The following is a 15678-nucleotide window of genomic DNA, read 5'->3' as shown; positions in this document are numbered from 1 at the left end:
TCTATCGCTCCTTCAGTAAGGAAAGGACCTTATCAATTCTATTGATGAGACTATAAAGTCTAGGGCACGTTCTGAGTGATAGACTGCTCCCCTAATGAGTGAGAGGTTCTGTAATTACAATTATTTGGGATGTACATTGGAAATCATGTGCACACATATTTTGTAGCTTCACAGTCTTAATTCCAAGATGGAGTCACCAGAAGTCTATGTATTATTGAAGAGGTTACATTTCCTTTTGCAATTATTTTTTTCTTATAGAAACCACCACTAAGTTATATTTAATAGTTTGTCTTTCATATAGTATCAATAGCAGGACCACTTATTTGACTGGTACCTGTGTATATTTTGTAAAATTATATTTTAAGCTCTTAGCTTTGGTTCTAAAGATTCAACAAGCATTATCCCATGTCTGTTATACCATGCAGTATATGAGAAATACAAAAGGACATAAAATATATATGTATATATATATATACACATATATATATGTATATATATATATATATATATGTACACACACACATACACACTATTTCCCTAAACATGTCTTGTTTCCAAGAACTTTAAGGGGAAATAGTTCAAAATTATGATAGTCAGGTCCTTCCAGGTGCTCAAAAGCATCTAATCATTCTTCTTTTAGGCAAGAAACTCATACTCTAATCATTTTCAGAATCAATGAATGTAAGGGACCATCTCCAGAAATCAAAGACACATCTACAGAACCATGCATAGGGTTTCAGTGGGCTCCTGGACTCCCGCCCACTTGCTTACTAGCTCACATGAAAAGCTCTGGATTTAGAAGAGTTTTGTTATCCGATTTTACCCTCAAGTGTTTTCATTGGCCTTGTTTCATTTGTAAGCAATTTGTAAGTCTTTAAGAAAGAACCAAAGAACCTGACTTGAATTCAGGTAAGCAATTTCCACTTTTGATGATTTCATCTTTTTGAAAGACATTCATTAACATTGGAAATCAAGGTTTGAAAAAGCCAGGTCACTTAACTTTCCGTCTATATTTGTTCCCATAGTCCTAGTTCCACAGTAATCGTCCCGGAGGGATGCCATGTAAGGTGGAAATGACTGGAGGGTCTCCTTCCTTGGTTATAGCTTCTATGCCACGCTTTCTTCTCAAAGAGGCTGATGAGTCGGATTTTTGGTAGCTTACTGACAGAGACATCTTATTTTGGACACGGACACAATGAGCCTACTGAGGTAAAAGGAACTTACATGGTGGGCTTTCCCAGACTGACTAAATTTGAATCAGTATACGAATTTATACTTGACTGTATGTGATCTTTAAAGCCAAGATGGACCTAATAAATAATATTTACCGTACCACTATTGTATGCATTTTAAGTATTCAACGTTGAAAGAAAATAAATTTCTAAGTTAATAAAATAGTGCAATCAAATCCTTTATTTATTTACTTTTCATTAGACCGAAATAATAAACCAAATGAACAAGGAAAATGTCAATCAAAGATTTAGCATGAAGCATTAATTCTCAGTAGATAATGTCAAGAATATTATGAAAATATGCACATTGCCTGTAATCGAACTGCAGAAAATCAATGCATTTACCTTCAAAAAGCAGAGGTATTCATTGCCTTCAAGCTTCAGTTTAGGACCTTGGGCTGGGAGCTGAGGGTCTTCTGGTTTTGTGATGAAAGAAAAATGGAAGGATCGCTCTGGAAGGGAAACTCAGATCATTGCTATCTCAACCCGCATCTATCCATGGTGAATATGGCCCACACGAACAGTTCTGCCCATCATTCTTTGCCAGAGTAGAAAACAGGTTCTAAATAAAATAGTCTAAATGATCATAAACCAAAAACAAGAATGGAACATTTAAAATAATAATCCAATTAAGTAGAAAAAACTGAACACATGATCTTCTCCAATCGGAAATGTGTTGTCATCTTTTGCATATTCTATTGAGCCAACAAACACATTTTAACTTTTAATTAGGAAACATTAAGAGATAATTCAGAGCAAACAACAGAGCGATGAAGCTACAAAAATTCATCAAGGTCAAAGGAAGCACAACGTTAGCCACAGCAGGAAGTGTTGTTCCATGAAGTCAGGGAGTGAGGGTGACCACCTCGTCTTCTCCCCAGTCACCTCTGAGGCAAACTTTCTCGGAGCAACATAGCTTTTTGACAATAACAATGATGACTGTGACCGGGGGACCGCCATCAAAACCGGGGAGTGTACATTCTTTAGAGTCGAGACCCTCGAACCTCAACACACACCATATATGAAGAAACATAGCAAATCCCAACAAGCATACAAACAACAGAAGTAATTCATTTATCAGAGACCAATACAATCTTGAATATGCATTTTCCAAAGGAAGGAGAAGCCAACAGGCCACCCGTAGCTGTCAAACCTGTGGCTGTGAAACAAGGCATTTCAAAATCCATACAATCCGTGAGTCATAAGTGAGAAACAAATGCTTTGTCAAAAAAAACACGTTGGTTGATGACCCAACATGTGAATCTTTGCATGTGTATATTTATATATATAATGATAAAAATCAGCTTGCATGAAGGTCATAGTCTATCTACTTTGAAGTTATATCACACATACTAGAAGCAATTTACAGAATTTGTCCAGTTTGCATATACAGGAATTGCAAAATGAATTAAAATACATTGAGATATGGAACACCCAAAATGTATTTATAGAAAGCTCCCAGGATTGACAGGGATTGGCCGTAATCAGCGACTTGCCACCGTTGAACAAGAACTATAATCAAGAAAAAGGAGAAAAATCCAAGAAAAAAGGGAAAATTAAAAAAAAATTCTTTCTTTTATTATTTCTTATTTCAAATAAGGTTCTCCTCGTTGCCTCGCAGTGGTGATAACTTTGTTCTTGCCCCCCCAAAACCGGGGTGTCGAGTGGTGATAGTTTGTATGTCCTGGAGTCTTTTGATCTCTGTTGGCTTCCTGAAATGATGGGTCTTTTAGTAGGAAGTGGTGATCTCCACGGTAAATATTTACTATCCCGAGGACGTTCAGGCCAACCCCTGAGCACTCAGTGAGAGGATGCTTTCCGTATCCGGAAGAAAAGGGGAAAAAAAAATAGATGTTGCTATCGGAACTTGTCCTATCACTTCACACTAATTCCCTTGAAATGAAAGAGCGTGGATTTTGCCCAAGAAAACATTATGGACAAAGCGTGTGAGGGCCTCTTCAGGTATACTCCCGGAAGCAGGTGCTCCTGGTCTGGGGAATTAGACTACAGTGGGTGCGTGGTGGTGCTTGGTGTTTAGGGTCAACTTTGCTGTCCGCTCCGTAGGTTTTACAGGCGATTTGCTCTTTGCTTTAAGAAGAGAAAGTGATATTGGAAAGAAGTCAGCACTTTAGATTAAAGCAAAGCACCCTTCACAAAGCCACAAACAAGAAGCAGGACAGAAAGTCCATGGCTTGTAGCTATCCTGGCACCTGTGGAAGAAGTTATAAGATATTCGCTCATCTTGAAGATTTCCAGCGCTCCTTATCAGGCTGTTTTAAACACATACACACACATAGTTAATTAGCTCGCCAGCTTGGCTCTGCTGCTCATGAGTGTCTTGGCATGCACTGCGAATGACAACACATACAGAGGATTTCAGTCCCAGGACACGGGCCGTGTGTCTCTGCTTTCAAACAATGCCATTCCACGGGGGCGCGGGGGGGGGGGGGGGACCCTGAGGGGAAGGAATCCCAAGCGCTCCCCGCCAGTCATCCTGGGAGGATTCTTCCCTACCTTCACGGGGGCTCCTATAATGGGACCTACAGACACGACCTGCTTTCCTGCTGCCTCAGCCTAAAACCACAGGGGATGCAACCCAGACCCCGAGCAGCGGCTTCCCGTGGGCAGGACTGTGCCCTGGATGGGCACAGGTGGGCACTCCCTCTTAGAGGAAGAGCTTCCTAATTTTCACCCTTGAAATCCGAGGCAAAGAAATGCCGGTTTTGGGAAGAGCTTCAAGACTGTGTAAGGGAGAGAATGCCATGGTGGCTTTGCGATTTGTCTTCATCTATTCGATCTAATACGTCCTTAGTTACAAATGATGTATCAGATACCTTTATTAGTGAGAAAATTAGAATGTGATCAGGCTCAGAGCATTTTGTCTTTTCTTTCTCTCTTTTGCTGTCTTTTCTAATTGGAGGAAGGTGAAGAGGGTTTGCAGGGGGTAAAGGTAGACACTCAACCTTTTGAATAGTTCAGCCAAACCAGTTTAGGTCACATGGGCAATGGCAACCACGGAGGCGAAGGCACGCCCTGTCACACAGTCACCGCAGCACACGTGTTTGGGACTCGGTCTCCAATGACCGCCCAGCGGCCTCGCCTTGCTGTTGTCCTAAGACCCAGAGGCTAGTGCTGGGTCTCGGGAGCCTGTTCCTTCTCTCAGGCTGGGCCCGGGGTTCAGAAATGCGGGAGGGACCCTAGAGTAGGCATGCAGCTCTAAGAACAAGGCGCGTGGGAGGGGAATTTGCACAATTTGCGCAGAGCCGCCAGCGTTGGGGCTTCCCAGAGGTAACGCGTGCTCTCGTTCCCCTGGAGGAGGGATTCCTGGACAGGGATCCATTTTTTGAAAAAGAAAACAAAAGGAATGATTGATTCCTTGGCTCCTTAAGTAGCCAATGGCACTTGACACAATGTCTGATATGGAATAAAGGGCTGGAAATGCTAAGAGCAAGAACACGACCTAAAACGGGTCATCCGGGAAAGTTACTCTGTGAAATCACGGTTTCTTTTTTAGCATGGGCCGTGAGCACTGGCCGAAAGGCACGGCAGCTGTGTAGCCCTCACATAACCTGGGTCTCTTCCCACCGCCTCCCTGTAATCTCCTCTCTCTACGGCACTGAGCCCGTCACGGGGTGCGCCTGACCATGGTTCCTATCAGATATGCAGGGGACAGCCACTTCTTTTTGACTCAGCGTTTCCCACCATCCGACGTCCAGCATGTGCAAGTTAAAACAGAGTTTACGTGAGCAGTATCATTGCAAAGAAATCCCATTATACACGGAGAAGGGTATTTTAAGGCGACTCGAACTTTGAACTGCCATCTCATAGCTGATATATCATTGTAATATAGTACTTCCTCCCCCCCCCCCCACAGTATTCATCCACTCTACGCATGCATTTCCTAGCATATTTTTGATTAAATGACATGTATTTCCATCAGGCCAATGACAAAGGTTTTCTTTCCTGCACAGTAAATTATAAAGCAAATCACTGATTGTTTGTCTCTTCTTTCTACATTTTATTTATGCCTTGAATGAAGAGATATGTTCTTTATCTTGGTAATCTCAAAGACTTAGGCAGTGGCATTTAAAATGCTATAATCTGTCCTGTGTGAGTGTAACAGATATTCACAACAGTCCATTTCATTCGGAGGTACGTTGTCCTGGATATAACAGTAGTTACTATTCTGAGTACAAACCTTGTTTATCAAACATGCTATGGTCTATTCTATAGACAAATAATTTTTTTTTTTTTGTAAAAAGCAAACTGTGGCCACTCCTCCTGCTCTCTCGCTGTCACCGGCAGCACATTTCACTTTCAGGAACAGGTGAGTGCCCAGGAGCAGTCAGGAGCCTCCGTTCTAGCGGTCTCTGGGGCCACTCACTTCTAAGATCCCAAATAAGGCACTAATTTCTTCCATGTTTTCAAAATGAGTGCAATAATTATTCATGGCTTTCCATTTCAGTATGCCAGACAGTGTGCTCAAGTAGGATCACCCTCTCTTCTCCCCCCCTTCTCATTCTTTCCTCCTTTCTTTGCTCTGTGCTCAGGCCAAGCAGAAGAACCTGTTAGTCCCTTAATCCGGCCATGCATGGAAGCGCCTCTAGCCCTCACATAACCTGGGTCTCTTCCCACCACCTCCCTGTAGACTCTCTTGCCTCTGATCTTTGCTTTTGCCTTTCCTATGCCCCTCGCACGGCTTACATGGACCTGTAATTCATTATATTCATACCTCATCTCCCTGATGACCATACAAGCTCATTAAAGGCAGGGGGTGGCATTTTAACAACGATGCTTCATTCCTCACCACGTCTGAAACAATGCCTGGAGGGCTTTCACACATTGGCCCCCAACACAAGCTGCTCTGTGAGGAGGAAAGGAAGGTGCTCTCATCTATGTTACGCGAAGAGCATGTACAGAGCGCATGCCTGGAGGAGGGGCCGCCGGACAGAGCCTAGGGTTTCTCTGGAGGTTCTCCTTCACGGCCTCCTTCGCCTTCCCTGTAGTACAGATGCCTCTCATTTGCTTTTATGCTTCAGTGTTCTCACAGTGCTCTCGCAGGCGCCATCCCCTACGCCCTGTGAGACAGGGAGGTGCTCCCTCCACGCTGCAAGTGGAAAACGTCTAGGAAGTCTTCTGATCAGCCCAAGGAGCCTCCAGCTTCAGCCCTTTCTGTGCCGCACACAACGGCCAGCACAGCGCCCCCCTGAGCCGGGGACGCCTTCCCCAGAGTGTGTGGGACCAAGGAGAGTTTGGCCAAGGAGAAACACGGGGAAAAAGTCTTAAATATTTTACCCTCACGCCAATGATTATTTCAGAGAACAACAGAGGGTCCCATCTATTTCTTTTAAACACAAAGCCAACTCGGGTAGAGACCGCGTGCAGTTACACCCCCATATCCTGATTGTCATTGTCACCGATGGCTAACTCCCCCGTGTCCCCACCTCACTGAACTCAGCACAGCGTCCCACTGACCGTCCACCCTCGCCTCCGGCCTGTCCGCCACGCGGAAGAACTTGGCTCCCTTTGGTGCCTCCCCTCACACTGCACCATCAGGACCACCATGTCTTCTTCCCTGGATGTAGGACCGCGAGGCTGGGGCACAAGAGGCCCCCTGAATAGCGCTGCATCCCTCCCCTTGCTCGTGTCGGTCTCCAAATGGACGGGACGGGACGGGGCGGCTCCCACGTGTCAGTGAAGATGCAGGAAGCACTTTGCAGACATTGTGTGGGTGCATCGCCACCACCTGCCATCCTGCGGGTCAGGAGCATGGAACTCAGGACGGGGACAGCGCCCCCCAGGGTCCCAGGGGTACAGGCGGGAAAGCAAAGGCACAGGAGGGAGGACACAGCCAGGCAGCCAGAGCACCCAGCAGACGGAGGGGTTCCTTGCAGGGAACCCCCGGGGCAGGCAACCTGGCCCCCCTGTCCCCACAGCTGCTACATCAGGACGGAAGCTAGTATTTATTTATTTATTTTTTGACGCTATTATTTAAATGGACATGAATCTTTTCAGAGAAAATGCACAACATGCTTTACAGAAAAAAATACTTATCTATATATATAAAACTCTAATAAGCAAATAGACCAAACGGCGGAACAACCGAACAACTGAACAACCGGTCGCTATGTCGTGCGCTGACCACACGTCTTCTGACCAAGCTTTTTACCCACATCCGATAGACTGGGGCCAAAGGCTATGCTGACGGTTAAAGTGCCACCAGTTAGTGACGGGAGAGACAGCCGAGCGCTGTCTACCAGGAAGGGTCATCGGAACAGGGTCTGGACATTTCATTCAAAGGACCACGTGGGCGCTGGGCAAGGTCCGGACAGTGTGTGCCACCTAACGACCACTGCTTTCAACTACCCACTTCCTCTGGGGAGGGAACCGCTGCTGGATTACTTTCCTGTCTGAGTTCAACGCCTCGCTGGTTCAGATAAGACGGGGACAATCAGGACTCAGGGTATCTGCAGACTTGGGTACAATTCTCCCTGCGTTTTTCTCTTCTTTTTTCTCTTTCGGTTTGCGTGTCTCGCGGAATCAAAAGAAGCAAGGAAAGAGAAAGAAAACAATTTCTCTCCCGGGAGGCCCGTGGTCTGACCTCAGAACCTTTACTTTGTAACAGGGAATATGAGTGACGCGTATCATAGGAACAGACCTGCGGATGGAAACCTGCAACAAGAGAGCAGCGACAGTGAGTGTTCCATGCTGGCGCGAAGAAGCGGGCGCACCCAGCACGGAGGGGCCGGGAGCCCGGCCGTGCCACCTCCGCTATTGCAGACGCGGCTTCAGAGCGACAGCGGCTCCGGGAGAGAGAGCAGAGCCAGCTCTCCGTGCAATCTCCCCTCTGGCTCGCACACACCATTTAAGGGAAAAGCCAAATAATAGGGTAATTCTCTCCTATAATTTTTTGAAAAGAATACCTTTCTATCAGAATTATTATGTGTCCAGTGCCAATTTCCTCCAGAAATCCCCTATTTTTTTTTTTTTTTTTAAAGAAATGGGCTTCGTTTGAACCCAATGCACAAACTGATGATGTTATTGAGCGGGGCGTGCAGGCAGGCACCGTTACGTGTCCTTTCCTGCTTCCCGGAGTCAGCAGTGCACCCGCCCCGCTGGTCATGCGGCCTCGCGGGCAGCTCAGGGCGAGAGAGGCTCACAGCCCAGGTCTAAATGGCAAGGCGCCTGGGGACACCCCAGTCACCTCGGAATGTTCCAGACTCTCTTCCTTACAATGAGTCCCTGTAGGCTCCCCGGGTTTCCGCCTCCTTCACCGACTCAAAAAGGGTCCCAGGAAAGTGACAGCACATTTTCACTGTGACTTGCTCATCCGGGTAGGAACTGCTCTGGGTGCAGGCAGCGTGATGATGATGATGATGATGATGATGATGATGATAGAGTAGCTAATGTTTCTTGAGCACTTATTATTCCCTTACCCCTGACTGTGATCCAGGAAGCTGCTACAAAGGTTTTGCTGATGAAGGAACTTTGCTGAGAGGGGCATGCCTTGTGCCTGGGTTTCCTCAGGGGTAGGTGAGGCGGCTGAGGTTCAGAGCCAGTTCTGTCAGACTCTACGCACTGATTCGCCGTGTCCTCTCTGCTGGCCATTCTGTACCCCTGAAAGCCTTGTTTTCCCAGCTCTGCCCGTTAGAGATCTGTGGGAACGTGAGTGGCTTTGATGGAATGGAAAGGAGAACATATAAATGAGCGAAAAAACAGGTGGAATGTTTTCAAACAATGACGCTTTAATGCCGCTTATATTTAATCACCGCTTACTGCATCAACGAGAATGTTTACTGTGGGCGCTGCGTGTACAGGTACATACCTAAGTGCTGCTAACATGCTTGAAACCATGTACTCGCGGAGCTGAAATCTGCCTCCTGCGTGTTTTCCTATTAACCAGCCAACTCTGCACTCATCACACGAAGGGTGACATTCACCCACCCCTTGTTGGAACGCTCACAGATTCCCATTAGGATGGGTGCTTCTGCTGCACACGGTTGAGAAATGCTACGTTTGTCCAAGGGCTTAAATAAGTACATTCACTTGGGGAGGGGACTGGAGGGAATTGTGAGGACAACTGAGGCCACGTGGGGTGGCGTGGCTGCAGGCACGGAGACCCCAGGGCACTTATGGGGGCGGGGGGCTGGGAGAGTTTGCTCCGAGTGAGGAGGCGAGAGTTATTGACTACCGAGCAAAGAGGTAAGAAAGACATATGTTCATATTCTCACGGCCGCTCTCTGATGGGGGAGAGGAGTATGGGCCCCACCCACACTTTCTGCATGCCGCCCTAACCCCCATCCCAGCCTCACCAGAGGAAAACTCCTCATCGAAGACGGAAACATACCTCGCAGTTTAGAGAAATGGCAACGGAGAGACCCAGAGTCAAGGAACAGAAGTAAAGGAAAGAAGGAAAGAAACAGCTGTGGCTGTGATTTCATTTTTCACACATCTATATGTACAAAAGGCTAAGTGACCGACTGTCCGTCCGACCGACTGACCAGCCAGTACCTATGACACACACTGGCAATTTAAAAATAAACGTTGACTTGTGCGTGTGCGATACATATGAAGCTCTCAGAATGGATATTACTGAAATCTCCGTGAAATGATTTGTAATGGATCTGTTGTTGAAGTTACCTTTGGAAATAGTATATCTATAGATAATATTAAAATATATCTAAATGTGCGATTATTTGTCCAAAAAATGAGCACATTCATAAATTAAATGAAGAAATTTTGGATACACTCAATGGAGATTTTCACACCTATTTGAGTGATGATCCCATGATTCAACGGATGATACCGAAAATGAAAATTTTCCCATCGAATTTCTTAATAGTATTAATCCTTTGGGAATGCTGTGTTATAAATTAAAATTGAGAGTAGGTGCAATCATCATGCTACTGAGAAATCTTAATAGTAAATGAGGTCTTTGTAATGGTACCAGATTTATTATCAGAAGATTACGACCTAACATAATCGAAGCTGAAGTATTAACAGTATCTGCAGATGGAGAGGTTGTTCTGATTCCAAGAACTGATTTGTCCCTGTCTGACACTGGCCTCCCATTTAAATGAATTTGAAGACAGTTTCCCGTGATGCCAGCATTTGCAATGACTATTAATAAATCAGAAGGACAAACTAGACAGGGTAGGAATATTCCTACCTGAACCCGTTTTTGGACATGGTCAGTTATATGTTGTTTTCTCTCGAGTTCGAAGAGCGTGTGGCATTAAAATTGTAAATACTTCATCACAAGGTAAATTAGCCAAGCACTCTGAAAGTGTTTTTACTCTTAATGTGGTATACAGGGAGTTATTAGAATAAGTTTAATCAATTTATCAGTCATTGGTTTTATCAATGTTGTTTTTACATCATGTTTTTGTTGTTTTTATATCATGTTTTATTGTTTTTATATCATGCCTTTGTTATATCATGTTGTTATTGTTACTTATTAATCAATTTATATATTATTTTAATATATATTTTACTAATTTTCTTTAGTCTCTGACACTTTTATTATAAAGGGCGAATAGCAATATTAAAGTATTTCTTCTAATTAATTTCCTTTCAATGTGCACGAATCTGTGCACCGGGCCACTAGTCTTATATAAATGGAAAAAGAGAAAGCTAACACTGTATTTTATAAATACAGTAATTTGCCTAAGTTAAAAATTAATTTTAATTGTTCAGCATCATCTGTTTTTGAGAAAAAAAATGTTTGAGGACTGAATGCTATAGGATACAGAAAAGCATCAATGATATAGCTTTAGAAAACACACTTGTTTTCACCTAAATAAAATTTAAGTGTTACCCGTATATTTTCCATGTTTGAGCCAATGCTTTCACCATTTTCATGAATATAGCTATTTCAAAATTATCTGAATTAGAGTGTTTCAGAAATTATCTTCATAACAGAAATTTTCTTAGACATCAGAATTAAGCAATTAACAGATAGTTGAAGATTTTCTAAAATCCATATCCTACTTATCAGGGCATGCAAATAAAATGATAAAACTATATAGTTGCAAGGGACTGGTCACCCCACTTCTTAGATATAATTTGTTATGAAATATAATCTAAAATAAATATTGTTGTTGTCATGGATGTGGAATGAAGGATGGTCCAAGTGCTGTTTTCTAATCCTCTCTCTCCATGAACATATAAGTGACCTGGGCTGTTTTCTTAAAGATGGACCAAATTTCATAACAATCCACGCCTCTTCTTAGCAGTGGTATTATCCTCATAAGAGCTCTGGCAAAGCAATATTCAATCCAGAAACATTTCTTTAACTCTAATTATGTGCTAAGCACAGTGCTAGCTACTTCGCTAACACCAACAGGATCAAGATACAATTCCTATCTTCCTCCCCTCCTTCATTAGCTTTTTATTTGAAGTGTTGGGAGTTGGTTGAACACCACTTTGGCAGGTGTGTTAGAAGTAACATACCTCCTGGGTTTGTATGGTGCCTGGCAGTGCGTCAGCATCCTCAGGACCATGACTTTATTTCTTTAAAACCTTTATGTTTTTAGATCTTCAGAAGTAGAGTGAGTTTTTATATTCTAAAGTGTTTTTTTTTTTCCTACTTAGTGGTTATGATTCTATGGCTTGGTCCCTAAATGAGCATTTTTTTTTCCAAATTAATTTTCCAATGCTAAGGGAAGTAAGGATATTGCCTTCATGGCAAATAAATTTGTTTAATCAGAAAAATTAAAACTAAAATACTTTCCAAATGGCTGAAGAAGATGCCACTAAGGATGTAGTGACAACATAAGCCATCTACAGGAAAGAAGAAAAACCTTGGTCCCATAATAGACCCCCTCACTGCACACGGCTTGACACGGTTGTATTTTTGAGTTTGGAATATGTGACGGCATTATTTACTCTTCATTACAATTCTTGTTTCTGAGAAGGTAATCAATTTGCTTAATTTGACATCTCATTTTCACTTTTCTAACAGTTCTGGACTGGCAGGCTTCACAGGATGAGCAACTCTAACTCCGAGCGTTTCCAATTTGCTCTGCTTCAAGCACTAAGAGCGTAATTTGTAGGAGGTCTGCTTTATGCATCTAAGATTCTGAATTCATGCAGAATGCTCTCTCACTTGTTTGAAGCAGTCATATTAAGTGAAACATAATGATCCTTTATAAATATTCCAGCATATTGATTTTCCTTGACACTCCCAATGACCACACCATCGCTCATCACTTTGCCCCAACTCTGAAGCAGGGGCCGAATGAGTCAGACCATTGAGAGGAAAAACGACCGCATAATGTTTTCTTTATGGACTTTATATGTGCTTGACTTATTTCATCAATATATATTTATCAAGCACACTGCTCTGTTTAGAAAAACAGAAAGAATAATTTGATGATCAAATTCTCCACTCAGATCCCAGGAAACAAAGTATGTTCTTCATTTCATGCTACTAGCAATTTCTGAGTATGCCACCTTCATAATATATGCATGGACACACATGTACATGTGTGTATATACAATATACACATGTGCATGTGTACATATATGTACATGTGTACATAGATTTAATTTGTCATGAGCTCTAAAATCACATCACACCATTGTTTTACTCTGCCTTTCTCTTTCTTTCTTTCTTTCTTTGTTTCTTTCTTTCTTTCTTTCTTCTTTCTTTCTTTCTTTCTTTCTTTCTTTCTTTTTTTATTTCTTTATTTATTGAATCTATTGTTTAATTTGTTTTCCCTCTCCTGAGCTGTCATTGCCTATTTTTAAATTTGGGAAATTTTAAATAATGTTTTTTCCCCTTATAACCAAAGTAATAAATTATCATTGTACGAACGTTATCAATACACAATAACTAAATTATTGAAAATCATAACTTATCTTGACTTTTGGTGTACATTTTCACATACTTCTTCCTGCTGTCTGTCTATGCACAAATGTCAGATTGATTTAAAGTTTTGTGTTCTATATTGTTTTAAAGTTTTGCATCCTATATTTTTTCACGGTACATTTTGTGTTCAGTTTTTTGAATTTCATTAGACATTATTTGAAAACCTGACTCGAGAAGAGTCCTCATGTGGTTTTATCACATTCACTAGGTGGCTTTCCCGCTCTTGGCCATTTGCGTATCTCCCGTGACGGGAAGACCCGTGACAGGCACCCCTGCCCAAGGTCTGGGCCCCTCCCGCTGGTCTCCTTGCAATTCCCTCCCGGGAGCTTCACTGCAGGGACGAATGGCCTGTGGCTGATCGTCTCTCCCCAGGGTCACCCCGTCCAATGCAAGTAACGAGCCAGCAGGATGCCCGAGTGACCACAACCTTCGCTTCAGCTAAGAAGCCTTTGCCAAGATCATGTGCCACAGTTTGAAAATGACGAGGGCTGTGACGGGGATGGTGTCAGTCTATAAACCTCACATTGATGGTTACCTATTTTGCCGCTAACATTTTCTGTTTGAGTATTGCTGTTCTATAGAGAATTGATTCAAGTTACACCTTTATTTTGTCTTTACCAATACTATATGATCACTTTTGATATCTCTGTCATTTGGAGTGGGTTACATGATCATAGCATCTGTAAAATTCTCCTTTCCTTTCTTTAGTATTAGACACAAATATTTCTTTGTTGTATCATTCTTTGGCTACATTTGTAGGTTAAATACATGTTTTAAATTATGCATAGTAAAATATTATTTTCATTTGCATTCTTTTGTAACTGTAAATCTTCCAAGCCCCAGGCCTCTGATTTTTTTTTTTTGATTTTTTAAAATTTTTATTTAATTATTTTAGCCTTTTATTTTTATTTATTTATTTATTTATTTATTTTAATTTCTTTATTGATTAAGGTGTCACATATTTGTCCTCATCCCCCCATTCCCATCCCACCCCTCTCCCCACGCATGCCCCAATCCCCTGTTGAACTTAACCGTTGGATAGGCTTATATGCATGCATACAGGTCCTTTGGTTGAACTCTCCCCCTCCCCCCACCCTCCCCCTACCCTCTCCTATCCTCCCTCTGAGGCCCGATAGTCCGATCGATGCCTCCTTGCTTCTGGTTCTGTTCTTGTTCCTCAGTCTATGTTGTTCATCATTTCCCCTAGATGAGCGAGATCATATGTCACTAGATATATACTAATAAGAACTGAATGTGAGACGAGAAATAATAGTTATGCTGACAGGCAAATGAATCAATCTGTAGCGAGCTTCCCCCTGGACCAACAGTTCTTTTGAGACCCAATTTCAATGACCAGTAGTTCCTTATGTGTACATGTCAGCACTGATCCCTCAGCTCTGGATGGTGGACAAATGGTGGTAATGGAGGTCCGACTCCCTCTGGTTTGGTCTCGGCCGAACCCAGGGGCACGGCGTCACCCGGACTAAGGGGCACGTGGCCTCACCCATACCCAAGGGGCGCGTGGTCTCACCCGGGCCTGGGACCCAGCCTCACCCGGATGGATCCAGGGGCGCACAGCCTCACCCGGACCCAGGATCTGGCTTCACCCGTACCCAGGGACGCTTGGCCTCTCCCAGACCCAGGGCCACGTGGCCTCCCCCGGGCTTAGTTGCACAAGGCCTCACCTGGATCCAGGGACACATGGTCTCTCCCGGACCCAGGGACGCTTGGCCTCTCCCAGACCCAGGGCCACTTGGGCTCACCCGGCCCCAGGCCTCTGATTTTATGCTAAGTTTTCTATATCTGATATTTCTCTTCTGCTAAGCTCTTTAATCAATCAGAGTTCATTTGCATTTTTATCATAACTGTGATACTGTTTCCTTTTGTCATTTATTAATTAAACAAATCCTTAATTATTATATCTTAATTCCTCAGGCATTATATTACTTTACATAATCGTACCAGTTTCCAGGCGTCTCTTTTCCTTCCATCGCTGTTCCTATCTGTTATCCTGTGGAATCATGGTTATTGAAACGTGTGTTTTAATATCCGACAGGCAAAGAGGAAGAGAGCTTAGCACTGTGAGCTGGTCATGAGCTGGCTTTACTCTTAGGTTACTTAATGCTGACAATGACCTTGGGCTGTATGTGTTATCAGCTTTATAAGTAAGGACTCTGAGGTTCGGCGATTTTGTGAACAGCTCCCTCAACACACTGGTCGCCAGTGAATCTCAGATTCAAGTCTGCATCTATGTGAGACCACAGACTGTGCCATTCCTGTTATAGGGTTCTACGTCCATTTTGGTTTTCTCTCCTTTAAAGCTGTAGACATATTTCCACTTGTTTATGTTTTCAGATGCATCTATAATTACTTGATTTAAGAAATTCGGGGGTTCTTTTTTGAAACCTTGCATGTAATTAAGAGAGCAGCCAGTCTGTGTAACTGCAACTTCCAGATACCTATTGTTTCTTCAGGTCACACAGCTCAAATTCCTGAAAATCCTTTGGAACTTCATTATGTTTTACGGTGAGGATCCAGCTCCAACCGTGGGCAAGACAGCCGGTGGCTAATACG

At 43.2% G+C, this 15678-nt stretch overlaps 1 protein-coding gene across 1 annotated transcript in view; it reads right to left on the bottom strand.

Annotated features, from left to right (window-relative positions):
- Positions 1–3365: 3365 nt before the first annotated feature.
- VSTM2A (V-set and transmembrane domain containing 2A) overlaps positions 3366–15678 on the bottom strand; it is a 25452-nt gene continuing 13139 nt past the window's right edge. The window contains exon 5 of the mRNA XM_054726442.1: positions 3366–3442. Coding sequence (XP_054582417.1) covers positions 3366–3442 — 77 coding nt within the window. The remainder of the gene's footprint in view (positions 3443–15678) is intronic.

The sequence above is a fragment of the Eptesicus fuscus genome, chromosome 14 (genome assembly GCF_027574615.1).
Source record: "Eptesicus fuscus isolate TK198812 chromosome 14, DD_ASM_mEF_20220401, whole genome shotgun sequence".
NCBI lineage: Eukaryota > Metazoa > Chordata > Mammalia > Chiroptera > Vespertilionidae > Eptesicus > Eptesicus fuscus.
The sequence above is the reverse complement of the archived record's forward strand: the minus strand, read 5'-3'. Positions and strand labels throughout refer to the sequence as shown.